Source organism: Echeneis naucrates, chromosome 2, assembly GCF_900963305.1.
Source record: "Echeneis naucrates chromosome 2, fEcheNa1.1, whole genome shotgun sequence".
Lineage (NCBI taxonomy): Eukaryota > Metazoa > Chordata > Actinopteri > Carangiformes > Echeneidae > Echeneis > Echeneis naucrates.
The window spans coordinates 16,980,777-17,008,539 of NC_042512.1; the positions used below are offsets into that span (position 1 = coordinate 16,980,777).

Genomic DNA, 27,763 nt, shown 5'->3' on the forward strand with positions numbered 1-27,763 from the left:
GCAGCGATCTCAGATGAGCTTAGCTGGTGTTAGACTCAGATGCTTGAGAGGGAAAAGAGACAATAATGCAAATGCTCAGAAGATTGTGTTGCTAAAACTCCAAGCTGAGCTGGAATGTGTAGTGCTGCTTTGAAAGGCTGCATCTGGAGAGAAGCTGTGCTCAGCGTCAGCTCAGTGTCATGAGCCGCACAAGTTTCCTCTTTGGTGTGTCTGATGCCTGACTTTGATGAAGGCAGCCTGGGAGGCCTACAGGGGGAGTCTGAGAAATGTCACGTGGTCACGGTGGTTTTTGTGTTATTCTCGTTCCTGTTGGCAAAATTAGATTTCAACCTGAGTTAAGCGGAGACCTCACACTCAGACTCTGCACACAGATTTGTGGTGAACTCCTTCAGGATTGTGTGTTTTTGGTGGTCTCTTGCAGGCTGGTGTTCCTCAGGTCGGAGCAGGAAGCCAGGCGAGGGGTTGCTGAGCAGGAGGTGCAGCGACTGAAGCTGTCAGAGGAGACAGATGGAGCCTGAAGCAGTGGTGTGTTAGCTGCTCACTACACGTGTGTGATCGGTAAGTGTTTGTGTGTGTGTGTGTGTGTGTGTGGGTCCACAGATGGCAGTGATGATGATGATGATAATTAGGAGGGCATTGAAGAGCATGGCTAACATGGCGCTAATGGCCACAGCGTGTGTTCTGATTTTATTAACATTCATTACAAAGATACAGCAGATTCTTCTGACCCCTGTTTAGTTGTCAGTGTCTAACTTTGTGAATATATATTTACTTAGCTTGTTGCTGTTGTTGGTCTGTTTGCTGTGTGTTGGAGACAGGTGGTCTGTAGGAGTGTTGGGTTGTGGATGTCTTTTTCCCTTGGAGGCAGGGACAGGACATGGACAGACCATTTTTTGGGCTGGCGTAATTTCAGCCAAAAAGTAAATAATAATCATTTTAATTGGCTGTGATGCCCCATAGTTTGATTTTCTTGAAGGACGTTGGGCTAATTCTATAAAAATTCTCATCCCTCCCCGGTCAAACTTACTCATATGTTTGTCATTGCCACCGCAAGTTTGACTGCAGAAGTGGGTGCAGGTCTGGAGAGGAAAGGAGAAGCTATTCAGGGATGATGATGATGAGGAGGAGGAGGTCAGAATAGCGACTGTCAGCCTGGGAAATGTTAGCAAAATGAACAGGCATGTTTCATGTTGGGAGGGTGGAGGGCTGTTTTGTGTGTGTGTGTGTGTGTGTGTGTGTGTGTGTGTGTGTGTGCATGCATGCATGTGTGTGCGCAGTCAGAAAGATGCTGGAATGACAGAAATAATGATGTGGAATAAAAAATGTTTGGGGTGTGTGTAGTAATAATAATAATAATAATAATAAAAAAAACTATAAGAAATTAATACAGGAAATGCAAAGCAAACAGAACAATTAGACACATTTGTTGAAATTGTTGGCTGAAAGGGTTCAAATGCTCAACATAGGAGATTATTACACTGCAGCGTCTCTTGTTCTCTGTTTTTCATACTTCAAGGTGCCGGTTTGGTGAGGAGCTCTTTGTTTTACATGGATATACTGTCTTACTGTGTGAAGAGTATATTAAAGTAAACACTGAAAAGACATCTGTAGTGGTGTTTCTTTGACATCCATTTTCATATCCTGATGGTAATTGTGACAATTGTGTGTCCGTCTCTCCCAAGATGAGTAGTGAGAGTGTGTATCAGTTTGCTCACACGGTTCCTGTCTTCTATGTAGGCTGCCGTGCTTTATCTTAATTGTAGAAACAATACAATGTGCACATCTGTGCTCTGGTATGTTGTTTGTGTTTGTGTAAAGTATAAATAATCATGGTGGGCTGCCAGGCCAGTCCAGTCCTGTCTGGAGGGGGACGGTTGTGGACAGTTGAGTGGTTCTTTAGTGTTTTCAGTGCGTTAGTGTGATTGTGTTTGAAAATAAAATAAACCTCAGCTGCATTCAGTGATTCATCCATACTGACAGTAAACCGACAACCAGACAGAATGACAGTAACACAAGAACAGTAGTAGTAATAATAATAATAATAATAATAATAAGCAGCGCCTGCTTTATTCTACCACTCATTGAACATGGCGAGCACGTGCTCGTCCACGTAGCTCGTGCCGGTCACGGGTCTGAAGAAGATTCCCGCCACAGTGTGCGGGTCCGTGGACCGCAGCCCGGCCAGGACCGCGCGCAGCCTGCGGGCCCTGCGCGCCGTCCGCACGTGCTCGTAGAGCGCGCGCTCGGCCTCCATCTGAAGCGCCCTGACGTACTCGCGACACGCCGGCTGCGTCACAGCTGCGGGAGGAAGTTAAGAGACAAGTTGAGACGCTGTGACGTCACACCAATCAGAGCAGACAGGCACACGCGACACTCCGGACCGGATCCGGTTCGGACTCCTCGGTCTTACCCGGACTGAAGATCAGGGCTCCCTTCAGGAACGCGTCCTCCCTGACGCTGATCCGCAGTCCTCTGCACTGGACCACGAACTGTTTGAGTCCCTCCACGTCCCCCACCGGCACACCGGGGGGCTCCCGGCTGTGCGTTAGAATCCCGTGCAGCAGCCCGGTCTGCCGCGTCTCCACCGTGTCCAGGTCCACGGAGTCCCGTGCCAAGCCGAGGACCAGCAGCGGCGCCCAGCTGCGGCGCACCAGCCGCCGCTGGTCCTCCGCCGGCAGGCCGCCGAAACACGGAGCGCTCTTCACCAAGCGGAAAGTTGTGGCCAGGACCCGGCAGGCCGCCGTGAAGACGGGCTGCGGGGCCCGGACGGACACCAGCCGGCTGCTGGAGGCGCAGGAGCAGGACCGGGGCTTGGTCTGGGCCGGAGCCGGAGCGCCTCTGTTGAGGAGGCTGAAGAGGATGCTGCCCCGCTCCGCCTCCCCCCTGAGTCCGCACCTGCAGCAGGACATGATGCTGTGGACTGATGCGATGAGGGAGGGGGGAGCACCTCCTTTATAGGCTGCCTCCCCCCCCCACCCCCAGCCCCCAAACATCTTCACAATAAAAGCACCACAACTCCGCCCAGTATCTCACATTAGCATGTATTTCATCTCTCTGTATTTTATTTGATCCACTCGGCGTGTTTCGTCATGCTGACTGAATGTGGGTTTGTTTAGAGGAGCAGCAAAGATTGTTTATTCAGTGAATATTCACAGTGACTGTTTGCGGTCTGATAGTTAGAGGCCAACACACAGGTAAACTCACATTGCCTTGCAACATGTGGAGGTCTGGTGTGGAGGCCATCATGGCCTCTGCCCGAGCATCACCCTGCTGTCGTTACCTCCTGTCTCTGTTGGCTTTGCTGCCAAAGGTGGCTCAGGAGGTTCAGTGGGTTGTCTGTGTGTGGCTCCACCTGAGACCTTGAACATGCCTTCAATGTGCAGATGGTCGAGTGTGAGACAGGCAGCAGCTGAAGAAAGTGCTGCAGGTTGGTATGTGTGTGACTGGCTTCTGTTGTAAATCTCACTGAGATTCACAGAAAGCTGATGTCTGCACAAGAAACGTTGTTTATAGTCCACAGCAGGTTCGTGCACATCATGACTGGCTGAAAATGATGATAATGACGCTGAGGCTCCGTCAGTTCGGGGCTGTGCCCTTAATAGTCAATAGTGAAGCAGCGTAATTGTAAATTTTAATCAGGATGTTTGTTGACGTTCACTGAAGCTGTGGATTCAATGATCCTGTCCCTCCCCTTTCATGTCCTGGTCTGTGAAGTCCTTTGAGAAATCATCAGAAAGTGGTGGTGACCTCCAGGTTGGGTGTGGCTGCGTGTGATGAGGAACTGATTCTCCCCTCTTCACTTTGGGAGGAGAATTTGTATGTGAGACGTTGTTGTGTTGCTTTGAGAGCGCCAATGTAATCACACTTTTTCAACAGAGGAAGGAGTTTTTTTGCAGTTCCTCAGCCTTAGTTTTAAAGTGGTACACATCCTACAAGGACATGTGGCTCTCCTTGGATGAGAATTGGTTTCTGCAGGAACAAAGTGTGGAGAATGTGTTGCTCGATGCAAACAGCTTGTAGATTAGATGAAGATCATTTGAAGACACAAGCGGGCTGAATAATATTCGGACTTCTGAAGGACATCAGTGCTTTTCGAAGGTAGTAGCTATAACAACCTTTAGCTGTTTTAGTCAGGCTTGTCTATGAGGAGTGTGGTTGTCATCTGGGTCTCACACTTTATCATGTCATGTTCAAACAAGCCCCTGTGGCAGGAAAAGGCTCGAGTGAGAACATGAATTCCCAGAGCTCCTCTTTGTTTCAGTGTGGTTTTAGAGAGAAGGAGTGACTTGTAGAGCAAACTTGACATTTAGAGTCAGACAGCGCTGTCTGATGTGTAGACTAGTGTTGTTTTATATTCAAAGTTTAAGGTGTAGGATGTGAAAGCTCTGCAGAAAAAGCAGATGTGTCTTTTTTTGTCAGAGTAGCAGAGCAGAGAACTTGTCCAATAGGAATGGTACAGGGCAGCGCGTGAGAAATGTGTGGAGCTGGAAATGGGTCATTTAGTAAGAACGTGTTGCTGCTGAAGGTCGTTAGAGGGTCAAATGAATTTCCGTCAAGGGGGGGGGGGGGTGAAGAAGCAGCAGAAAGTCATACATCTTAGTATACCAGGAAAATATTAGATTAAAGTGCATCTGTACAGCTGCCTCATTTGCACCATGTGAACAAGACTGGCTTCTTTTGTCTGAAGTTCATGAAGTTGGTTTTGTTGTATGTGGAAATAGTTGCTGTGTTAACTCAAGAGAAGCAGGCTGCTGGACTGTTCTGTACTGCTGGAACTGGGGCGGATTGACCCTTTAATGTGAGGCCCATCTGTCAGGGTAAGGCTTGAAGCTGATGTGTGGTCAGGGTCATTGCTGAGAGCTTGGTATGGGCTGTTGGACTCTTTGTGATTGCCTGTTAGGGGCAGCATGAAGCATATGTTGCATACAAATGGCAAAACCAATGTGGCTAAAAAAGAATGCCACCTAGTTAATGAACTTGTGAGCAGGCTTTGCATAGAATGAGTAAAACCCTGAATATGTCCCGCAGAAGCGTTGCAATCCTCTTTTAATGAACAGATGCTGTGTGTCTCCTTGAGAAGTGTGAAAGAAGCAGGTTTATTACTGGCAGCTGTTTGACCCCAGCGTTGTTTTGGAAGAATGGTAAACAATGCAGTTGTTAGTTATTAATGAGCAGTAGATGGTTTCTTGCAGGCCTTTGTTTGGTCTTCCTCCTGGGCACGGCATTGAGAGTAGTCCGGATTTACATAGTCCAGTAGGTGGAGTGTCTCATTAAAAAGGGATCATTGAGAAATCCAGCCGACACCATGCGAGCTTCCTCCAAAGTGGGGCTCACTGCTTTCAGAGGGCATGTTTATGCCTGAATGCAAACACACAGCTGTAATGAAAGGGAGGCGAGGCAGTTTACTTTAAACACGTAAAAGGAAATATATATTTTTTTTAAAAATGAAATAACAAAAAAGAACAACATTTCATACAGAAGAGCTGCTTTTGTCATTTGCAGAGATAATTTACACAGGACTTGAAATGAAAACACTTTACCTGAAGCGGTACAACAGCAACAGTTCATTTCATGGGTTTAGTTAGTTATTCAGTTATTTATTGATGTGTTTTCTTCTTTATCTGGCTGAACCACACTGAGTTACTGTTGTGCTGCTTCCGGTGAAGCATGAAGAGGTTATGTCACATACTGAGCTTCTTTTAAGGGTTAATATACACTGGCTCTTGGTAGTTCACTCAAGACGTACGCACCATTGAAACAGTTACACACAAAATTTAGTTATTTTCTCTCCTTAGAAACAAGAACATTTCTTGTATTTTTAAAGACAACAGTTAACGACTCCGAAATGGTGGCTCGGGGATTGTGTCTGTCCTGCTGATGAGAGGCCCTTCTCTTTTGCCCGATGGCGTGAACGGCTGGGACAGGAAAGAAGAAAAGGGGCGTCGTGGCAGTCTTTGTGGTGGAAACCAGGGGTGTGCATAGGTGTTAGAGACTTTCTCCCGAGGCGCAAATGAGGCAGTTTGTTTTCTTCTTTCCCGTTAGTTAGTGTCATTTATCTGTCTTTTCTTGTAGTTCTTATTTATGTATGTATTTTTTTTCCTTTAGGTGTATACCAGTCCAGGGTCCATGTAGTAGCAGCGGTAGGGTCGTCCCGTGCTCATATTTAATGGTCCTCTTGATGTGGTGACTGATGTGGGAGAGGAGCAAGATGAAGCAAAAACTGTGAGGACTGTTGGAGAATGGTGTACGCCTTGTTGTCTTCTTCATTGTCCGTTTTGTGCAAACTGACATGTAAACAAAGGTGGGGTAGGGAAATGATGGGCTGTATGGGGACAATGTAGGGGGATGCAGTGTGCTCCTTTGACAAACTGACAGGCACAGAGGGCTGGTGAAGTAAATAAATAAAAGGGGTGGGAGGTGTGAAACTGCCAAGTTTCCTGTGCTTTTTGCTTTGCTCTGATGGAGCTGAGGGAGTTAATTGTTGCCACTGTAGCAGCTTCATATGTGCTTCAGAGTTAGGCCTGTTTGTCACAGGTAGATGTTACAGGGGGATGTGAGAGAGGAGGACACAGAGTACCGCAGGAAGTGCTTTAAAAGGTCAAAACACACAGACAGACAGACAGACACACACACACACACGCGCACACACACACACGTGTGTGTGTGCGCACAGATGTACACACAGGCACCCATGTAAGACTGCTTTGTGGTCATGCTCACTATTGCCTCAGATAGTAACACCCATCTGTCAATTACAAAAGAAAGGTACAAAATATCTACCACACCACCCACCCCCTTCACTCCCCACCCTTCAACAATATGAGGACAGAACCATAATCAGTTTTTTTTGTGTTGTCATTTATATATATATATTTATATATATATATATATATATGTATATATGTACACAACAGTGGCCTTGCAGGCTGTTAGTTGAGGAGAGGGACAGGTGGGAGGTTGAAGTCTCTGTCGTGAGGTTTCAGAGTTAACAGTTTCTTCATCTCTGATATTTTTCCACAAGAGTTTATCTACATAGCCGTACAGCCGTGATGAGGGAGATGTGACTTGGGGGAATGTGAACAAAGAGGAGTGTCTGCATTTGTTGAGAGGCAGTTGGTGATTGTGTGTCAGTAGACCCAGGACACAGGGACCCACTGAGGAGTGGCTGACACCAGGTCTACAGCCTCCTCCAGCAGGCGGATGGTGTCGTCGATTTCGTTGTTGATGATGGTCTGGTCAAAGTAGTGGGCGTAGGTCTGCTGGAGCATCTCTGATTCCTTCTGAAGCCGCTCCAGAGAGTCATCCTGAGGGGTGGGTGTGAAGAGAAAGAGGATGGGCTTTGTTTGCATTCTGTAATGTGCACATGTAAAAATGGGCCTTGAAGGAGTTTGGTTATTGGTGAGTTTAAGTGGTGGTGTAGCAAATGGTTTAGCTGGACTTTCAAATCCAAAGAGTAACTGTTGTTGATAACTGCGTTATCTAAATGATGAAGCCCTTTTAAATGGGCAGGGCAGCTCCTTTCTAAAACTTTGAAGACTGTGGTGTAAATGGACAGGTGGGGTTGGGCCAAAGGGCATCATCAGGAGGTGTGTTGGGGGGAATTGAGGGGACTACTATCTATTCCAGACACAAGTCCAACCTTAGTACTTACAGGCAGTTTCCTGCACCACTTTGGAACCTCGAGTGCAAATGAAAGCAGGCATGCCAAAGAAAATGAAAACACACTTAAAGCAAACAGGAGTAATGTGTTGGAGGGAGGCAGTGAGAGAGCCAATAGAAGAGAGAGCATGAAGGTTTTTACAGTCTTTCATTAGCTTAGAGGTGGCAAGTTTGGAGTCATAGAGAGTGAGTGAACATGTGAGTGAAGGGGTGTCAGTGTATGCCAGTGCAGCTGTACCTCAGTCATGCTGGGGGTGATGGTGGGAGCTGCAATAAAGACAACATAGGGAGCAAACTCGGCTGTCCTGAGGATCTTTAGTGCCTGATAAGTGGGAGAGAAAGAGATGAGGTTAGGTTGTTTTCAGAACAATAGTGTCAGCAAATGGCACAAATAATATGAAGCTTTTAGACAAATAAGTAGTTGCAAACTGGAGAGCTGAGGTGGGAGATGAAATAGGTGTTTTTATGTGAAGTAGAAGCAATAGTTATGTTTGAGTCAAAGTAAGTAATGATTGGGCTGGCATTGTATGGCCAAAGCTGCTTAGAGATGAGGTGGTGACAGACAGACCAGTCATGGTGGTGTCTGTTGTGTAGCACAGTGGTGAAGAGGAGTAGAGGGTTACCTGTGGTTCCACATCCAGGATGGAGATCATGCCCTGTGCGTGGATCTGCCTGATGGTCTCCAGCCTGGTGCCATACATGGCGTCTTCATGGCTGCCATATTCCAGGTAGTCATTGTTGCTGATGTCCTGCATCATTTGGTCGTGAGACACAAAGTAGTAGTTCTTTCCGTTCTCCTCGTCCTTCTTAGGTGGACGTGTAGTGTCTGAGTGGGGACAAAGGTGGAGGGGTGAGTTAGGGAAACTATGGCTACGTGTAATGCTTCAGGGCTAGAAGGGGAGCAGTGCCTGTGTTCTGTGTGTGTCCTTACGAGGAATGGGGTAGGCGAACCGATCAGGATGTTTGGTTATGAGGGTGTTCTTGATGTGCCTCCTTCCGACCCCATGTGCACCTGGATGAAAAGAGATAGCAGAGCTTGAAGTGCTGGCATGTGAGTTGGTTCATAAGGTCACTCATCAAATGTAGCAAAGATATTTGGAGAAACTAACACAGAGGGTCCTGTTTGTTGCCTTTAAGAAAATAGGCTGATTGGGTGTAATGGAGAGAGAAAAAGGAGTCCTGAATGCTGTAGCTGCATACAGATGACAGTGTCAGTGGGGGTTTCTTGTGGAGGTCAATTAAGTGTCCTTTTGATGTGGCTGAGTTGTCAAAATGCAAGGCTTGGGAGTTTAGTATTGCAAGTTGGCACTGATGTGGTGCTGCTGCTGTAGACCCTATTTGTCATAAATGGTTAGATTTTCCCAGCTGACTGTAAGTGATAAATGGAGGGAGACATTCCTTGTAGTTTGGGATATGGTTAATGTGTGTGACTTTTTGGGTGCAAGCAGCTGCTATGTAGGAGTTGTAGTTGGCTCTCTGTGTATAATGTGTTAGATGAGTTAAGGGCAGTGGAGCTCCATAAATGCAGTGGAATATGTCGTGGTAGCTGGTGTAGAAGAAGAGTGTAGCAAATGGAAAAATGCAAAGAGTGCATGAAAAGTGTTTCAATTGCCCTGGGTTTCCCCCACAAATGTTGCCAGGAAGAATAGGATTGAAGGTAGAAGCTGTAGGTGTGAGAAAATAGCAGTGGATAGGAGTTTCTGAAGTGTGGTGGCTTGTTGTGTTATAGATGTGTCTGCAATGTGTGGTTGACTCAGAAAAAGAAAAGTGGGTGTGAGACTAATGTGTGTGTGCAGAAGCAGGGTTCTTATGGTTAGTTTCAATGGTAGCAGTGGAAGTGGTGCAGTGTCATGAGTCTGTGTGTGTGACTTGTGCAACCTACTGGTGCCATCATCAGTTTGTCAGTGTTAGGTTAATGTAGGTGTCAGCAGTCAGGCCATGGGGCATGGCAGTGGTGAGTGGAGTAGGCCTTCAATGTGTGGCAGATGGAGTCCTTTGATGAGATCACATTGACGCAGTGTTGGGTTGTGGATTGGGTGGTTGTGTGTTTGGAGGGATTGCAGTAGTGTGTGGGACTGGTGTGTTTGGGAAATAGGTTGCAGGTTAGCAGTTATTCTGATGTGTGACACAGTGTTGTGCAGTTGTGTGGTGCAGCTTGGAGGTGGTAGAATGCATAGTGTAATGTCCACAGAGAAAGGGGCGTCATGGGGGCAATAGAGCAGTGACATAGGCCTTGTTCATGCAGGCTTGGATGAGTTCATGGTGTCATACAAACAAATGGACAAACAGCAGTTGCAGTGTGTGTTTACCGAGCAGGACGAGTGTTTTCCTCTTGAAAGATGGCAGTTTGACCACTTCTTCATATGTCACAAGATCTAGTTGGTCAAACACTGTAGGGCAGAGGAGACAAGTGATGGTCTAGGTTTGCCATGCATTGGTGGACTTGTTTAATTAGCTATGATAGAGAGTGGCCTGATACCCAATGTAGTATATGTCTTAGATGTAGCAGAGTTAGAAATGAAGCCACTTGGTTGAGAAGTGGGTGGTGAGTGCTACTCTGTTGTGCTGCTGTAATCATGTAAGTGCAATGAGGCACACACTAATCCCAATGTCCTGCTGCATAAATGAAGTAGGGTGTCTGTAGTAAGATGGAGGTTCAGCAGATCAGGAAGGAAGTGAAAGACCTGAGGGCAATTTCAGAGTAGGCTTGGTGAAGGTCAAATGGCTGAACCAAGCATTATTTACCTGGGGCTTATGTGGTTGTAAGCTCAAAGTGATCGAAGCAAATAGGCATTTGACTTTCATTGCTCATGATACACCAAAGTAGTGGCTGTTCAAAAGTCAAGGAGACATTAGGAAGAGGATAAAGTATCAAAGCAAAGGGAGGAGGAGGAAGAGGAAGAATAACACAGAGGCTGGGTGCCAGCTGTCTGGAGTTACTTACATGCAGCGATGTCAGTGGGTAAGAGACAGCATGAAATATGGACAAAGGGAGTGGGAGTGGAAGGGTTAATTAAGAGACACTTTATCAGAGGATAATTAGAATGAGAGAACATCACAACAAAGCAGTTGTTTGCAAAATTGTCATAGAAGAAGAGGCAGGGGAAGTATTTAGTAGGAAACACTGACATGCGGCAGTGACACTTTATGATGGGAGCAATGTAGGCTCCGTTACCTGCGTTGTGCTTGGCCAGGTACTTGTCTTTGTATTGTTTCTTCTTCTTGCCAAACCAGGTACAGCTGGCTTGTTGCTCCTGTTTGGTTTTTTCCATGGCTATGCATGCCACGCGCCTGGAATGGAAGACAGTAAGTGTTATGAGTAGATGGAGTTGAAGGGTAGATAGGATGGGGGTCAGGGATCAGCAATGGCTTGTGAAGAATAGGGTGTGGATTATGTCGTGTGATGTGTGTTTGTAACATATGCAAATGTGTTGGGGGTGTGCACATAAAAGAACTAGTTAGTTTGTTTGATGTGGGAGGGGTTATGAAGGTCAGTGGCTGTGTAGGACTTGGCTGTGAAGTAGTGTGGCTGTGCCACTTTGATCAAGCAATTGATGCAGGGAGTGTGAGTAGTAGGAACTGGGGATAGGTTGTGGTGTAGGTGGTGTGCTTTAGTGGTGTTTGTGTGGAGACTGATGTTGAGAAGTGAGCGATGTAGGTTGTTGGAGGTGTGGAGAATCAGGCTAGGTTGTGGTGTAGTGGTGTTAGAGATGTGCTTTTGGGAGATATTTGTGTGCACTGAAAAAGCATGTTGTTTTAATGGAATGTGTGAAGTGGCTGTGGGGGTAATGGAAGTGATTGGTTGAATGGATAGTGGCAAGGGTAGGTTGAGTGATTGTTAGCGCTCACCACTCTTGCAGTTCGGGAGAGGGGATGAGTCCGGCTGTGCCATTCTTGGTGTTCTCAAGTTTTCCTTGCCACCAGTTGTGGTCGTCTTTGGAGATGATTTGAATTATGTCGCCTACCCTGAAGCGAATGCCAGCCTCTTTACATGGGATGAGGTCATCCTTAGCTGGGTCGTATTCGAATTGAGCACGTACGTAAATCTAAGGAATGTGTGGATTGAAACAAGAGAGGATAGCTCTGGTTATCATAGGATGTGCTGAGAGAGTGAGCTTGTTGTTGATGTGTGTGTTTGTGTAGGATGGGAAATGGTTTTGGGGGAAAGGGGAGTGACTGAGGTGTGCAAGCTGGGGTGGGGAAGGGGTACAGACACAGATCACGATGAGTAGCTGGGGCAAAAGTGGTTAAAGGAGGGCCTTGACAGGTCTAGCATTGATCTGAGTGGGACAGCACAATGAGGGAGAGTTGGGGGTCTACCTCTACAGGAGGAGCTTACCTTAATGGACAATTTGTCCTTGATAGCTGGTCGGGAGATCTATGAGGGGGTTGAGAGTATTACATGTCATGCAGTAGGAATTGTGTTGGGCATGAACAAAGGAATAGGGTTTGTAGGGCTGCTAAAGAGCAATGTGTTGTTATTGACCCTGTTGTTATCTCTTTTTTTCGTAGTGTGGTTGGCGTTCCCAAGAGGGAGCAGGAGAGCGGTGCCTGGGTGAGTAGCTGAAGGAAAGGGCCCTTTAAGGCTAGTTCCGCCTTTTGGGATGAGCAAAGTAGCCAATTGGGTAGCAGCCAACTGAGAACACCTGTGTTCAACAGGTGTGTTTAATTGAGCCTGCTGCGTGATTGGCTGAGTCCTGAGATGGAGCTCTTTGTAATGGGCAAGCAGACTGAAGCGTCAGCGGAAGCGTCAGCCAGCGTCCAGCCTGCGTTCAGCCAGCGTTCAGCCAGCATCCGGCCCTGCGACGTCAGCTCTGCGACGTGCAAAGCCTGGCGACGTGCAAGCCGCCCTGAGTGAAGACCGACATGGGTAAAGACCTGCAAGTCTACCTGCGCAAGTCCACCGAGCAAAGACACCGGCCAAAGGCCCAGGTCACGATGCTTACGCGCCTTGAACTACAGGTATTGCTCTTTTCATCTTGAACCTGCACTTCTTTGGCAAACTGCTTGCTTTCCATTAGCCTAGCTCCTCTGTCAGTTCACCATTGGCTCATTTGTCTGCAGGCGTCTTCTCCAATGGGCCCAACCCACTGGGAACCCTTTCCTATGTTCATCGTGGACAGGCCAAGCCTTCAACACATTCACAATGGAGCAGCAGCAACAACACATACATGCATTGACCAATAAAACTCTAACACAGCTGCTTGGCTTGTTCCTTTCTCCATTTCCGCTGCATGCTACCCCCACTTCTAACTACTACCATTGGAGCATGCTACATAATAACACCACACTTCTCACCTGTCGGCCTTTGGGCTGAATGGTAGATGGCAGGTCCTGATTGGTGCAAAAGATAAGTGCCATTCAAACTATTATGACAGAGTTACACAGACACACTCTACCCCAATCCATTTTATTACTCTTGTTCATCTTTCACATTGCTCTCTTACTAGTCTGCTGCCACTTACCAAGACTGAACTGGTGACACTTGCATGGCCATTGGCTGGTGATTGTCGGGATACCTCTGGTGACTCCTTCTGCAGATACAACACAACATTCAACAAGGCTTCTGTCTATAACACACTATAACAACCATTTCTTCCACACATGACCTACCTCACATGGCATGGACTGGGATCGGTAACTCGGTACAATCTTGAACGTGATGCTACCCCTCATCTCCCTCTGTAAGAAAGTCAAGAGAGGCACATTACAAGGACGACAACAACAACCCATTGCAACACACCTACAGTCAGCCCCATTCACCAGTGCACACTCACCTGCTTCACACTGTCAAGCTCTGCACAAACACCACAAAAGCACAGCACTATCACCACTAAAGCCTATCCTCACGTCCACCAACTCAAACTCACCACACTACCTAACTCTACACTTACACCCAGTAAAACTCTGCATATTACACATTTACACCACACAGAGGTGAGACCATATCATCTATGCTTGGTGTCCGACAAAGAGCACCACCTCACACTAACTACTTACACCACTCCATTTTATTCTCACAGCTTCCACACAACTGTTGGTGTCCTGGAACACTTAATGCTTTGCTGCATACACTAAAGACACGTCTCACTTTTCTTCAACCCTAACACTCAACAGCAACATATTACATACATATCTGTGACAACATCTACTCTGCATAACACCAGCTACCAGCCTCTAACCCACACACAGCATATGATATGACAGATTAAAGTGCGGTCATCAGTTCCATGTGAATCTACACTCTTTCCTCTTCACAACAACAGCTGAAGTTACTTCACCACATCCACTGGTGCTAACACTAGCCTATTAGGAGAATCCCAGTGAGGACATTGTGTTCTCCTTAATGTGCTCTCTCTGACTTTTCCACCATAACACCTGTAACTACACAGCCCCATAGCTTTCTAACCTTAGAACACAGCTACAGTGACAACACCTCCTGAAACTACCCCACTCCCAGCAGACATTAATGTAATAGCACACCGCCATTACTAGCTCTGCACATATGCTTCATATTCCCTCACACAGCCAGTGTACTATCATGAACCCTCTCTGGTGAAACACTATTGACAAGGACATGGCTACATCACCTACACTGTCCTGCCACAGAGGACTAACATGATCATTTCAGTGACTCACCAGCATCTTCTGAAGCTGCTCCACCGTCTGATTGGCAACACTGATGCCATTGATCTCTCGTATCTCATCTCCTACGTGTAGAGTCCCTACAGTAGAAAAACCACAGACTGGTGAAAGATACAACCAGGACCAAAAACACCCATTATCAACTTCACCTTCACCCATTTCCCTCATACTTGGTGTTACTACTTAGTTAACTACCTTGTCGATGAATCATTCCTCCGTGCATGATTCGAGCCACAATACAGTGGTTCAGGTCATTCATCTTCAGAGTGATGCCCTACAAGACACAAGCAGCACATCAGACATAAAAAGACACCTCTCAGTAGTTCTAAGCATTTACAGCAAACCACCCACAATCATTCACCAATTCTGTCCCTCACAGACTCCCTTTCTCATCTACTTACCCATTTTCCTTGACATTGACACCATTAATGACCTGCTGCTGCTACACATACATACACACTAACTCTTTCTCTGTCATTGACACCTAACCCCCACCCATGCATACTTCTCAGCACTCTTGAACATACCATAGGTTCATCTGTGTTCTTCTGAAACTGGACCAGGCGAACCCTGGTAACATTCTCCAAGTCCATGTCACCGTTGGTGCTGTCTGGTGAGTCTCCGTTCAGGTAGGGCGAGGTAGGCGGAGGAGTCACCCTCAACGCCTCGTCACTGTAGACCTCGTGGGCCACAACATCATGAGTCTGCAGAAGGGCCTGGACCCCAAGGAAACAAAACACACTACATATTAACAATTCATTTACACCTGTGGCACAGCTACATAGGAGCTATCTCCTGTTAATAATCTATTCTAGTCATCCCACTTTTTGCCTCCCCATCACACCCCACACTTCCCATGCATCCTTCACTACACACTCACAACACCTCAGCCAGTCATATATTCATAATTTTCTACCTAAAGCAAGCATTACTGGCACTGATCAGATGACATACACACTGAAGATACACATTCACACCTCATTTCTACATCAAACCAACAGGACCTCATCAACTCCAACACACCTCTCTCCATGAGCATGAGACATTCACACCTGCTTCTGAAGCTACACCACTTAGTGGCTGCACCAAATGACATCAGGTCAGAGAGCAGCTGCTTATTACCTAATTGGATTGAACCAACACACACTACAGCTCCACCAAAGTCCCCCCACCCCCTCCAACTTGCTGCCTATAATACATAATGCTCCACCCATAAAGACCTTTTACAAGACAAACACACTATGTAAACTCTACTCACTACACTCATTCCTATTGCACACTTTTCCACACACAACATTAGACCATAAGTGCTGACACTAATTACTCTCCCTGGAAAGATTCCTACCTTTCCACAAACATGAACCATACACCCCTTCTGCCAAACTATCACTGAGCCACTCCCACATCCATCAGGGGCCACTGCATGCATCCAACATACATCCACACCTACACTCACTTTAGATCCACACCTTAGCCCTCTCTTCCTACCACTCCTGCTCTTTCTACTGCACTACTATCTTATTCCTCTCCCACAGCTCTTCCAGCTCAGGTGCTAAGCAGCTTTGTGGTCTACAGAGTTTTACAGGTTGTCAAACCACCCCCTGCTTCTCACACAGTAGAACTTAATCTCTCTCTCTCTCTCTCTCTCCCAGTTTCTCACACACACACACATCCACTAACACAGATAAGGGCATGTTTTTTTGCATTATATCCCACCATGAAGTGTGGCTGCGTGAGAATCCTCCTGAGCTCCTTGGCCTCCATGTTCTCTGGGTAACAGGAGATGGTTTCCAGCACCTGGTGAAGAAGAAAGGGGATCATTCTTGAGCCATGCACCTCCTTCACATCAATCAGTATTAGCATGACCTGCTATCTCCTCACCTCTTTCGCTCTCTGCACACCATCACTCGGAGGATTTCTGATCTGAGGAGACGACCTGGTGTTGATTTTGTCATAAAGCTGAAACAACAGACCACAACATGCACCATAAATGTACTATTTGCATTGTGAGAACAAGCACTTCTCCATTACAAGGGTCAACTAAAACAGAACTACACAGCAGAGTGGAACATTTGGGTGCACTTTCTTTAAGACAGAAGTGTTCCACATCACACTCCATCCTCATTATGACAAGAAAGACTCCTGAGTGATTGATCTTGACTGATTAGAATAACCATAGTGTACTCACATCAAGTAAAGTGTGCAGGTGCTGATCCTGGAAGACACTGTGCAGGAAGTCCATGTCTTTCTCACTGCAGTCCGTCAAGGCGTGAATCTCCTCAAGACTATCCAAAACCTGGGATACTGCCCCTAAGTGCACGCACACAGATACACAAAGCACTATCACTCTCACACATAAGAGCAGACTTAATCAATTACACAGAAGCATTCCCTACTACACAGAGCAGTCCCCACAAACATTCAACACAAAACTGAATGCAAGCACCAAACAAGACAAACACCACAAACACATAACCCCATTACACATCCATGTACAGGGGACACAACCACAACATCCACCAAAAACAACAGAAACTATCTCAAACAAACATCACAACACAGATCTCACACGTACACACAACTTATTCACCCCAAGTACCTGCTGCATCGCCCACACATGCAGCAAAACCAGAGAAACAGCAGTACATTGCATCAATAATCAGAACAAATCATTCCTGAAAGTCACAGTTTGGCTGATGGTTAGAGGCACCACACCAAATACACTTGATAGATACACCTAATCCAAAGATACTCATTAAAACCAAATACTATTCATTTTAGTCAAAGTGCATAAAGACACCATCAAACAACTCCATTCAGACACATTGCCCACATACACTTTATGTATTAATAAGAGTACTTGGAGCCCCACCAACTGGATTACATGGTGAGCACATCTAAGGCTACCTAAAATACATTCTACAAACTCATTTGCACCCATAGGCTAATGACTTATACATCACATTTACAGCCACAGCATTGCATGCTTCACATTTTCTAAACCACACTCCGAAAACTGCCAGACAGACAAAGACTCCCACGACTACCATTTACTATTACAGTCATTATTAACCTCACATTTGTTGGCATTCCTCACACTCAAGATTGAGGACAGGGCTTTTAAATACAGCACCCTTCATCATTCCATTACCACAAGTCCCACAACTATCCCCTGGTGAGAGTAGTTGGGATCTCAACATTCTGTCTTCTATTTGGGGGATTCACTGCAAGTGCAGTTATAGAAAACCAAACACAGCATATAGTCACTGAGGCCTGACATCTTCTTCTCACAACCTTTGCTCTTCATTACACAAACTGTTCCCTCTACTCACAAACTACATTATTACAGATGTACTTCAGCTGTGTTTCAGCATTTGCAAGAAAAGCACCTCCTTCAAACCAAGCCCATTTAGTCACATTAATAAACATAGACAACAGACAGAATGGGGAAATGGTCCCTGCTTCAGGGGAGGAGGAAAAAGAGGAAGCCATGAAAGACCCCAATCATTCAACACTGAGGGGGGGAAATACTAAAAGCTGCAAGAAAACAAGCAGGTGACAACATCATGACTACACAGTACATGGCAATTCTGCAAGTGGGACGTGTGATACGTACTTTCAGCAGCTAGCAGTCCTACATGGCACAGCAGAAGAAGAAGAAGAAGAAACAAACACCAAAGAAAATAGGTTGCAGTTAGAGGAGCTTCACAGCTACTACAGGTGCACAGAGATGACCACCACAAAATGACACAACAACAGAGTCAGAGAGTTGGCAGCACACAGGCAGGTTAGCAGTAGCAGGATTTCAGGTTTTCCCTTTCTTTTTCTTTTTTTTTTTCTTTTCTCAGCTACTCCACAGTGCTAGTCACTGACCAACTACTCAAGCAAACCATCAGTCCACTATAGACTGCCTACCTCAGCTCTAACTACATACAATCCAGTATATCCAGCTGCTCATTTATACAGTCACTTTCACCTGCTTCACACAGGCACACATTCTGACTCTGCTTTCTGATAACTACCAGCAGGTACCAGCTGTAAGTCTTATCTAAAGGAAATGAAAGTCCACAGCTGAGACAGGGAAGTGAGGCCATTGGGCAACATCTGTCTTTGCTCAAAGAGAGGAAGTTCTCCACAGACAGCTAGAAATCACAGTCATAAATAGAAACTCTGCTAACAGTGTTTCCGTTGCATTCATCTCTAAGTGACTTACTTCACACTACATTCCATCACTAACATCACTTTGTACAGTTTGCTCTGTCCACTGTCACCTTTGTGGCACCTACATGTTGTGAGCTTTACCTGAAGAAGTGGGGTCATCTGAGAAGTCATGGAGTTCCTCTGGGGGGTCACCATAGTAAGAGTTAAACTTGTGGCTGGACACAGCAGCCAACACCGCACCCTTCAATACAGAGTAGGGAGAGTAGAGCTATTAAACTACTCTGTGAGGTCAGACTCTTGTTTTGTTTTTTGTTTTTTTTTTGCCCTTCCAGGACACATTTCCAAAAAAAAGAAAAAAAAAAACAAAACCTTACAACACTGAGACAACTCATGACACACTAAGATCCAGGTCAGTGATTAGAAGAGACATGCAGGCCATTTCCTCTGATCTTTTCTTTGGTTGCACACTAACCTTCAGCTTCCTTCTGGCATTGAACTTCCTCAGCTGTTCCACCGTTTCAGGCAAGTGAATTTTGTAAGCATACCTGTCTCTCTCCTGCACAGAACAAACAACAATACATGCGTGTTTGAGCAGGCCCAGAACAGAGGCCAGAGCAGAACTGTTGCACTTCCTAAAAACAAGTGATCTTGGGCCACCGACACAAAGGTAATTGGTTTTACAATCACAGCGGGTTTCATTTATAAACATTGAGGTCAGAGACTGTACTCTGCCAGAGTTTCCCCACATCTATTTTCACTGATCTCAATTGCACCTGAGTTTCTTTCAAGTACAGTGACTGCATGGTCTCACCTTCAGCCAGGGATGGTTCAGGGCCTCATAGACAGTGATTCTCTCAGCAGGGTCCAACATCAGCATGCGTCTCACCAGGTCTTTGGCACTCTCTGAGATGTGGGCCCACTGACGGGGATTCATCTGAGGACAAAGAATCAATACAATCACCCACAGAACCAAGCTTAAACCACAAAAGCTTGTAAGACAGAGCTAACAAGCTTTTGTCACATGTGCCTCTCAACTTTTGACACTAAACATATACTTTGCTTTCAGTGAGGATACTCTTTTTATGTTTGGTTAAAATGTCCCAGTCTGCTAAGTTACTTCAAGACTGGTTGCCACTATTTAGCCACAGCTCCATGCACAATATTGCAACATGGTCCCTATAACTATCTGCTGCCACCATATTCTCCACTGATTAGCACACTGAGCTACATGTCTGTCCTGTCAACTACAAGCTTCTGCTGCTTGCTCTGCATCAAAGTGGCATGGAGGGTTGACAACATAAATCATAGGCCCAACACCAAAGCCATTTCTTACCTTATATTTCCCCTTTATTATGGCCTCAAACAGGCGCTCCTTGGTGCCATAGAAGGGCAGGCAGCCAGACAGGAGGATGAAGAGGATGACTCCGCATCCCCACACATCCACCGGTTTGCCATACGGTTCCCGCTTCACCACCTCTGGGGCCATGAAGTGGGGTGTTCCAACTCGACCTGGAAAGAGCAGGTGGTACATTTTAAGAGCAATTCACATAAATGATACTCAGGGTGGGGAAGTGCATGTTTACATACAGGTTCATCAATTATCCAAATAAGTACAAAATATCTGTTCACTGCTTTAAATAGCATGTGTCAGGGAAAGGAAGGCCTGCATGTTCTCCGTACCTCCAGCCACCAAGCCTGACTCTCCCAGCTGTATTGCCACTCCAAAACCTCCTAGTTTCACCGGAGCAGAGTTCTCCTTCGAGGCCAGCAGCACACAGTGAGGCTACAGAGGAAAACATGAGATGGTGACAAAGCTCTATCATTATTTGCTGCTTTTTGCAATGACACAGACTAACAGCAAGTTAAATCTACATTTCTCTGCAGCTCTTGCATAACTTTGGTATCCTCTTAATGTGCAAAAGTGCACAAGATGTATGTTCAATTGATGCTTCCTAAACCACAGTTTCAGAATGAAGAAACCACTCGCACATCAATAACCACTTTTTCATTATGATATATATACACAGGAAACACTTCTTGCCCAGGATTTGGTTGATGCAAAATGGATAGCAAGCGTCAACTGAAGATGCATAATTTCTATTCTTCCTTTCCTATACGTAACAAGCTCAACATTTCTATTCCACTTCCTGCGTTGTACACCCAGAATGAGGTGGATACAAGTAGATGCCAAATACATATTGATTAGCAACCCAGTACACAGGTGGAACCGCTGCCAAGTGCCCCGTTGCAAAAGCACCCCAATTGCAAAGTTACATTTTTTTCATATGTACAAAGTGATGACTAACAGAGACATTCAACTGCCCACAGGCCAGCTTGAACCCCTAACAACAAGGAGTTCATAAAACTAGGACACTGATCAGGCTGACTGCATTCTCCTTCCTTTGTTTGTCAAAGGACAAGTGAGAACACCTACTAGCTAGCCAGAAGATTATTACTACTTGCATGCCCTGCATGCCTTCCAATATCATACATACATAAATACAGCATGTGTGTCAATTCCAGTAAGTAACGTCAAGACATACATTGCTGAGCTGAGAAGACCCACAGAATACATGGGCCACGCTAAACAGCTACGTGTGGGAGTAGCAGTGGCGGTGGTATTGACGGTCTCACTTCCTGCCTTCTTGTACAGCTGTTAAGACTTATGTACTTCTCTTTATCAGGGAACACATGGGGGAGGATGTGGCGCAAAGTGGTGTGAGCACAGAGAAGCATACTGAGAGAGAGAGAGAGAGAGAGAGAGAGCAAGACGCAGACAGAAAAAGACCAGCAGACTAAGCACTCATCCTTCAAGAGGGTGCACAGAGTCTAGCTCTTCAGTCAGGAAAAGACTAAAACCATCAACACCTCAGCAGAAAAGAGAGGAGCAGATGCCCCCGCACGCTCCATGATACACTCACAGACTGAAGACAAAGGTGACAAATGCAACAGAAAAGGGACAAGTGCTGCAGTTTTGACCCATTTTGGCATGTTAAATATTGATCAATCAGGTCAATCTTTTGTCATTTATAAAGTTTCATGGAGGAACGTGCCTGCCGGACTGCTGCTCTCACATCCTTCTCTCAACATTCACAAGCGTTTAAACTACAGCTGTGCTGAGCCTCCCACAGAGGGAACATTGCTGGTGAGTGTCCTGCTTCAATACCAACATCTGCTCACAGCAGCCAGCCAGCCAAAGGCTCTTCACACTGCAAAAATTTATAACTGGAATTTGTGCATTAAACAAGCTTGAAATTTTCAGTCAGCCATGACTCTCGCTCCCACAAGTAAATTACTGTAGAACAAGCTTTTTGCAGAGTATTCAACACCACTCTTCCAAGAGTTGAATGTCTTTTGTGATGTTGATTAAATAAATTAAGGCCAGTCTATTTTCACACAACATGACGTGTGTGACCTTTACATCTGCGAGCCCCATGCATCACTAGTTACTGTGAAACTGCAGTGACGTACACGCTTCTCGCTCCACCTTTGATTCTGTCTGATAATGATCATTCAGAGATCGTGATCTGATGAAAGGTGCTTCCTTTTTCTTTCTCAGAGCTCCACCAAGTATCCTGAGAGTTGGTGCTCCTCAGACAAGATGGCTGCGTTCCCGGCCCCCACCTCATTTGAGTCCACTCTTCTCATCTCAGAGTCATCTTTCTCTGCATCTCTTCCCTCCGCTTCCACCACCCCTGCCTCCTCAAACCACACCAATTGCTCATTTGATGACACGACGCTCCGTCTGCCTCTGATGGTCTCCTACTCCCTCTTCTTTGTGTTTGGACTCATAGGCAACCTCTTCGCCCTGTGGGTTTTCCTTTTCTTGCACTCCAGCCGCAATTCTGTGAGAGTGTTCCTCATCAACTGCGCCGTGGCCGATCTGGTGCTGCTGGCGTGTCTGCCCTTCAGAGTCTTCTACCACTACTATGACAACAAATGGCTTCTGGGGCCGGTGGCCTGCAAACTCGTGGGAAATCTCTTTTACATGAACATGTACCTCAGTATCTTGTTGCTGGGCCTCATCAGCCTGGACAGATACTTGAGATTGAAGGGAAAAGGTCGAGCACGGAGAGGCATCACAATGAGGCTGCGGGGACGCAACTGGCCATGGAGTTGTGTGGCGTGCACAGTTCTGTGGGGGTTTTCGCTGATAGCGGTGGTGCCCATGATCGCCATGCCAGAGGACAGCGAGAACAACAACCAGTGCTTCCAGTTCAAGCATCGGCAGAAAGCCTGGGGAAAAGCCTATTTCAATGCAGTACTGGTGCTCTCGTTCTGGCTCGTCTTCACCATGCTCGTGGTCTCTTATGCAAAGATCGCCTCCCAGCTGCTGAGGGTGTCACGGGCCAAGCCCGACCTCCCCAACTCTCATAAATACAACCGAACAGCCAAGAAATCCTTCTTTGTGCTCTTTCTCTTCACCCTGTGTTTCGGGCCCTACCACGCCTTTCGACCCGTGTACATCCTCTCCCAGCTCAGCACAACGGCGCCGTGTGACTACTTGCAGATGGTGGACCGTACCAACGAGGTGATGCTGTTATTCTCCGCCTTCAACAGCTGTTTGGATCCCATCATGTACTTTCTGCTGTCCGGCTCTGTACGCAAAACCGCCCTTCAGGTGCTTGGGAATCACTTCAGTAAATGGGTGGCTTCCAACAGCTCAACAACTGAGTTCAGGCGGACATCCGTGCCTTGGGCTTTACCCAGCCATGAACCACAAACTCCCTCAATCACCCCAAGAACCAGCATCTGTGTCGCCAACTCCACCCTCCGCCGCACAGGATTGATCACATTGCCGCCTGCAGGTCAACAGCACTGACAAGTTTGCCATTTGCAGTCATGTAAGGACCAACATAAGGACTATTATTTCAAACAAGGGCTGCACCAATCAGCTCATTCTCTGTGAAAACAAATACAGTTTTTCTTTTTTCCTGCACATATTCTTTGTTTCGACATTACATTTTTCTTAATCATTATTTAAAAATTAAAAATTTCAGTGACTGCCTTGACTGCAGCTTTTTCTAAGATGCTTTGATTCTTTTCCATGTATAGTCATGTACTGTTTGAAAATAAAGACACACACAGCACTAAATACAAATCTAACACAATTGTCATTTCTAATAAAGTGCCACAGGCAAGCAACAGCTCCATTTGCTTAAATAAAGGGGACTAAGAAATGACTGACAGGTTCAGTCATCTGTCAATAGACTCTTATTGAATCACCCCAACTGTGTTTAAAGGCACCCATCTGGCCCATCTGGGAGGTGGCTGCTAAAGCAAACGCCAGCAGTAACAAGTAAACCCCATTTGACTCAGGTTTGACCGACAGTTATCAGATTTACACTGCAAACTAGGCTGCCATGACAGACCCGTTCCATCTGGTCCGGTGGTTTTTGTTACTTGTGTTAGTCTGTTAATCCTGCTAATCTCAACAGAAGACCGCCCAAACAAATCCACACTGGTTCTGCAAAGCAAACTAGTTTCATTTACAAGGACCTAGCTTTGCAGACTAGACAGGCTTTGCAGTGGAAAGACCAAAGAAGACATGTGTTCCAAAGGTCATTGAACTAGACGATGAACTAGAAGTTAACATAAAGAGCAGAGATCAACAGCTGCGGTTTGAAACTTACTGTGATAACTTTGACATATTCTGCCCTCTGGAATTTGCTGGAGGGAGAGCACTCACCTTTACGTCACGATGAATCACATTGTTGTCATGGCAGTATCGAAGCGCCTCCAGAATCTGCCTCATGTAGTGACTGCGTGAACAGAAAAGAGCAGTCACAAATTAGTGTTTATTTCAAGTCACCACTACCAGTATTTGAAATGTTCGACCCAGAGCTCCCAAACTGCGCATCCCACCTGGCAACTGCTTCGCTGTACACAAACCCAGCATCAGCTCTCTTCACAATTTCAAAACACAGGTCTGCTCCATCCATACTGCAAGGAGCAAAGACAGAGGAGATTGGGACAAAAATTAAACAAAATCAGATTTCTAAACATGCGTAGCCTCTTTGTGACCTTTACTACTACATACATCATATATACATTAATGCTATCAACAGAGCTCATTTCACTTCACTTCCATTAATGCACAAACACTACTATTTCACTCTAACTCAGTTCTCCCTGAACCATCCATTGGGAGGCTCTGAGGAAACTGTGGGATTCACATTTACCTAATTAAATATGCACAGAGGGAACTAATTCACAGAGCAAGTTGATTAAGAAAATTATATTTCCAAGATAAGCCAAAGGAAAACTAAAGAGCAGTTCTCTGAGTGCCAAATGCCACCGCTCAAGTTAGTATTCAACACTGATGTTTTCTATTTCCCCTGCAGTTCCTTCGCTGTAATTTGACTCTAAATGACATTCACTGAGATTGGCAATCAATCATTTCACTCTTATTCAGTTCAATCATGACAAACAGCATTATTAAACTTTGTCACAGCTTGAGTGTATTTTTCAAACATACATAACAGGATGTCAGCATCACTATTATGTACAATTCTTGAGCGTTCACACATACTGAACAAAGGAAATAACTACAACCACAAATACAAGCTGGCTGTAAGCATCTTAAATAGGTGTGAACTTGTGAGGACTGGCTATTGCTGATCACTTTTATCTTTTTACACTTACTTTCTAATGATTCTTTTTTCTACTCTGGATGCTGTTGAGTTGAAGTGAAACCTTATTTCCAATACAGAATTGATAGGTGATTGTGTTGGTGTTTCCTGACACAAACCTATAATAAAAAAAAAGGTACACCCCAGAACTGGTTTCTTCTATGATTTTGTCACCCACAACAGTATGAATAGACTTACAATTCAAAAACCATGTAGAGCATGCCATCAGAGCTGTAGGTCTCGAGCAGCTCCACAATGTGAGGATGTTTCAGCATGTGGCAGATACTGGCCTCTCGTTTCAAATCTGGCAGACAGAAATGAGAAAGAGAATATGGTGAGATACTGTTCATATGTAACAGAAAGTATTCGCTCGAGCGTAGTAATACTTCAGCTGCAGGCCGTGAGGGCATTAATCTAATATGCTCAGAGTTTATGATTATATTTATGGTCAATCAGTTGCTTTGCTATGGTTGCACAGACCTTCATCTCTAAATTCAAAGCACACTGGGGAAAAACAAAGGCAACAAAGATTTCATCCACTCCACAAAATAAACTTTTGCCTCATTTGAAGTGAGTCAGTCGCCATTTAATCACAACTTCTATTTCATTGTGGTAAACAAATGCTAACCAAAAATCAAATGAGCTCCGGGTGAGAGAGCTCCCCGGTGTTTGTTTGCAAACAAAAAACCTCTTTACTGCTGAGGGGCTCACTTGGTTCACGTGGTTCCTAAATCCTTCAACATCCTTGCACATTGACTGAAGGAGATGAAAAGCAGAGGACACCATGCCGTGCTCCTCCCTTCAACCTCAACATATGTGCCACATCTCCATTGCACCACCAGAGGGAGGTAGAGATCATTTCATCTGCAAATCTTTTCACTGTTCATGGATACTGAACAAACAAGGTGATATTCACGTTAGATACACACACATGTGAGCCAACAAAGCCTTATGCCTTATGGTAATATAAAATTACCAAAAAAGAAAATTTCAGTTATGTCATAGCAAAATTTAATCTTGATTAAATAAAATAAATAAATAAATAAATAAAAACTCAACCCAAACACTATATTGGAAGGAAAACATCACGAGGGGAATGGGGCTGTCCCTTTGAAGAAAAGGAAGATTCAGTATCAAACAGAATGACTGAAAACTAGAGAGACAGGTGACAAGACAGAGATACAGACTGCTGAGGCCATCTGACAGACTTAATGCAGAGTTGTTGAGCCCCCAGCTCTATAAACACCTCATTTAGACAGACTGCTCCTCATCCACTGATCTTTGTGCGCGTGAATGTGTGCACTCATTGAGTCGTGACAGGCCAGTATCATTATGCAACACAGAGAAAATGATGCCACGTCCCCACTACAGAGGCCCCATTCTCCCCTTCCTTTGCTTTCGTGATTTCTTTCCTCTTTAAGCTCATCCTAGGGCTGTCCAGCTCAGTCTATTCTTGAACGTAACAATGCTGCCCAGTGTCCATTCGACAACAAGGAAACCACTCAAACAGAGGGAGGGAGCCAAAGAGGGCTTGAACAATTTGATTTAAACTGATGCCATCCACTGGGCCAATCCCAAATCAGTCCTCAGAGAGCAAAATTACACTTTGTGGAACAACATTCAATCATTTCAGCCTGAAGTTTGTTATGAGACAGCAGGTCCAAACAATCCCAGAACTTCACACCAAAGAGCCAAAAACAATATGATCATGTATTTGGTTTGCCGTGCCGTTCATCCACATACATCTCAGTAATGTTGTTACAAATTGCCCTTATACATTTTTCACTGTTACCCATTCTCTATAAATATTTAATGTTGACCAAAGGCTTGCTAGTTTGCTCCATCTGTCCTGATTTAAATGCTACAAATTCACACACTCACTCATTCTGATTTAGCTCAGTAGTACTACCAACCTCTTAATGAAGCTATTAACCTTTTGTCCATCTCACTCCCTGAAATGCTTGTGCACAAATATATTCATATGTAACTGTGGATGCTTGTTATTCACTTTGTAGCTCGGCCTGCCCTGCAGCTCTGTCTCCATTTTCTTCCCACTCACATTTATGCTGACGCAGATTCTTTCTTAATAAGCTAAAGTACGTGGATCGCTCCCCAACCCTGGCTGCACTCCAGGTCTCCACCGTGTTACTTGCTCATTTCTTCTTTTGGGGTATTTTAAAAACTGACCCCCCCAGTGGTTTTTAATATCCATTCCAGTTTTACATTATTACTCAGGGTGGACTTTATTCATTTGGATTTGCTTTTCTAGTCTGTTTCATATCATTGTAAACATTCAATCTCAATTCAATCTCAATGAAGAGAATACCTTCTTAAAAATCTAAAATGCCTTTGATTCTTTCTTTCTTTGGATCATTAACATTTGTAAGCTAAACCCTTCTGGTCCTTACCACCCAGCAACAGCAGGGTGGAGCAGGCTGACACGGGATATTAATGGAACATTGAAAAAATGAGCAAAACTCAAAGTAGGTGGGTTATATTTTTGGGTGATTAAATTTAGATTTTGGACCACGATAATATACTAACCAAAATTATTCAGAGTGCAGACTTTGGTTTGGAAAAAGCAGGTTAAGATCTCCACTTTTTCTAGTTTTCCCTCCCTTGGGCCATTTCCTTGTCTTGCTGTTCTTGGCTGCCAGACTAATCTC

General features: G+C 45.3%; 3 protein-coding genes across 17 annotated transcripts in view; 1 reads left to right on the forward strand and 2 right to left on the reverse strand.

The window, feature by feature from the left end:
• Nucleotides 1–419: 419 nt before the first annotated feature.
• Nucleotides 420–23,482, forward strand: gpr34a (G protein-coupled receptor 34a). Of its 6 annotated transcripts, XM_029517325.1 has the most exons (11): nucleotides 420–558; nucleotides 12,172–12,214; nucleotides 12,319–12,621; nucleotides 12,724–18,091; nucleotides 19,030–19,132; nucleotides 19,327–19,457; nucleotides 19,832–19,987; nucleotides 20,107–20,270; nucleotides 21,150–21,401; nucleotides 21,501–21,610; nucleotides 22,025–23,482. In XM_029517325.1, the coding sequence occupies exons 9-11, from the start codon at nucleotides 21,374–21,376 to the stop codon at nucleotides 23,285–23,287; spliced, it is 1,401 nt and encodes a 466-aa protein (XP_029373185.1). In that variant the 5' UTR covers nucleotides 420–558; nucleotides 12,172–12,214; nucleotides 12,319–12,621; nucleotides 12,724–18,091; nucleotides 19,030–19,132; nucleotides 19,327–19,457; nucleotides 19,832–19,987; nucleotides 20,107–20,270; nucleotides 21,150–21,373; the 3' UTR covers nucleotides 23,288–23,482. The 6 variants fall into 6 exon arrangements, with proteins under 6 accessions (XP_029373185.1, XP_029373156.1, XP_029373167.1 ...); XM_029517296.1 differs by having other exon boundaries at nucleotides 12,724–19,132; nucleotides 19,324–19,457; XM_029517307.1 differs by having other exon boundaries at nucleotides 12,724–19,132.
• Nucleotides 1,294–3,040, reverse strand: LOC115052896 (nuclear receptor subfamily 0 group B member 1-like). The gene is made up of 2 exons (XM_029517354.1): nucleotides 2,411–3,040; nucleotides 1,294–2,298 (listed from the first exon to the last, which is right to left on the reverse strand). Exons 1-2 carry the CDS (start codon nucleotides 2,991–2,993, stop codon nucleotides 2,072–2,074), a joined length of 810 nt encoding a protein of 269 aa, XP_029373214.1. The 5' UTR covers nucleotides 2,994–3,040; the 3' UTR covers nucleotides 1,294–2,071.
• The window catches only part of LOC115052827 (peripheral plasma membrane protein CASK), a 32,124-nt gene continuing 9,744 nt past the window's right edge, over nucleotides 5,384–27,763 (reverse strand). Inside the window, exons 3-28 of one of the 10 annotated variants that reach the window (XM_029517211.1) lie at nucleotides 25,296–25,401; nucleotides 24,331–24,408; nucleotides 24,155–24,227; nucleotides 20,146–20,248; nucleotides 19,799–19,974; nucleotides 19,277–19,399; nucleotides 18,938–19,021; nucleotides 18,607–18,706; nucleotides 17,921–17,938; nucleotides 16,493–16,614; nucleotides 16,186–16,263; nucleotides 16,021–16,101; nucleotides 14,832–15,020; nucleotides 14,500–14,578; nucleotides 14,299–14,384; nucleotides 13,273–13,341; nucleotides 13,125–13,193; nucleotides 12,958–12,993; nucleotides 11,999–12,037; nucleotides 11,509–11,705; nucleotides 10,835–10,950; nucleotides 9,969–10,049; nucleotides 8,591–8,671; nucleotides 8,283–8,485; nucleotides 7,898–7,981; nucleotides 5,385–7,304 (exon numbers count right to left, since the gene is read on the reverse strand). In XM_029517211.1, the coding sequence (XP_029373071.1) occupies nucleotides 7,128–7,304; nucleotides 7,898–7,981; nucleotides 8,283–8,485; nucleotides 8,591–8,671; nucleotides 9,969–10,049; nucleotides 10,835–10,950; nucleotides 11,509–11,705; nucleotides 11,999–12,037; nucleotides 12,958–12,993; nucleotides 13,125–13,193; nucleotides 13,273–13,341; nucleotides 14,299–14,384; nucleotides 14,500–14,578; nucleotides 14,832–15,020; nucleotides 16,021–16,101; nucleotides 16,186–16,263; nucleotides 16,493–16,614; nucleotides 17,921–17,938; nucleotides 18,607–18,706; nucleotides 18,938–19,021; nucleotides 19,277–19,399; nucleotides 19,799–19,974; nucleotides 20,146–20,248; nucleotides 24,155–24,227; nucleotides 24,331–24,408; nucleotides 25,296–25,401 (2,648 nt within the window). In that variant the 3' untranslated portion in view covers nucleotides 5,385–7,127. Of the gene's footprint in view, nucleotides 7,305–7,897; nucleotides 7,982–8,282; nucleotides 8,486–8,590; nucleotides 8,672–9,968; nucleotides 10,050–10,834; nucleotides 10,951–11,508; nucleotides 11,706–11,998; nucleotides 12,038–12,957; nucleotides 12,994–13,124; nucleotides 13,194–13,272; nucleotides 13,342–14,298; nucleotides 14,385–14,499; nucleotides 14,579–14,831; nucleotides 15,021–16,020; nucleotides 16,102–16,185; nucleotides 16,264–16,492; nucleotides 16,615–17,920; nucleotides 17,939–18,606; nucleotides 18,707–18,937; nucleotides 19,022–19,276; nucleotides 19,400–19,780; nucleotides 19,975–20,145; nucleotides 20,249–24,154; nucleotides 24,228–24,330; nucleotides 24,409–25,295; nucleotides 25,402–27,763 lie in introns of all 10 variants that reach the window. The other 9 variants (XM_029517267.1, XM_029517239.1, XM_029517202.1 and 6 more) reach the window with 9 other exon arrangements.

Coding starts and splice junctions, on each gene's coding strand:
- LOC115052896 (XM_029517354.1), bottom strand. CDS start 2,993: ATGTTTGGGGGCTGGGGGTGGGGGGGGGAGGCAGCCTATAAAGGAGGT. Junction 2,299..2,410: donor AGCCCTGATCTTCAGTCCGG/GTAAGACCGAGG, acceptor TTCCTCCCGCAG/CTGTGACGCAGCCGGCGTGT.
- gpr34a (XM_029517296.1), top strand. CDS start 21,374: ATGATACACTCACAGACTGAAGACAAAG. Junction 21,402..21,500: donor CTCACAGACTGAAGACAAAG/GTGACAAATGCA, acceptor TCATTTATAAAG/TTTCATGGAGGAACGTGCCT. Junction 21,611..22,024: donor CCACAGAGGGAACATTGCTG/GTGAGTGTCCTG, acceptor TTTCTTTCTCAG/AGCTCCACCAAGTATCCTGA.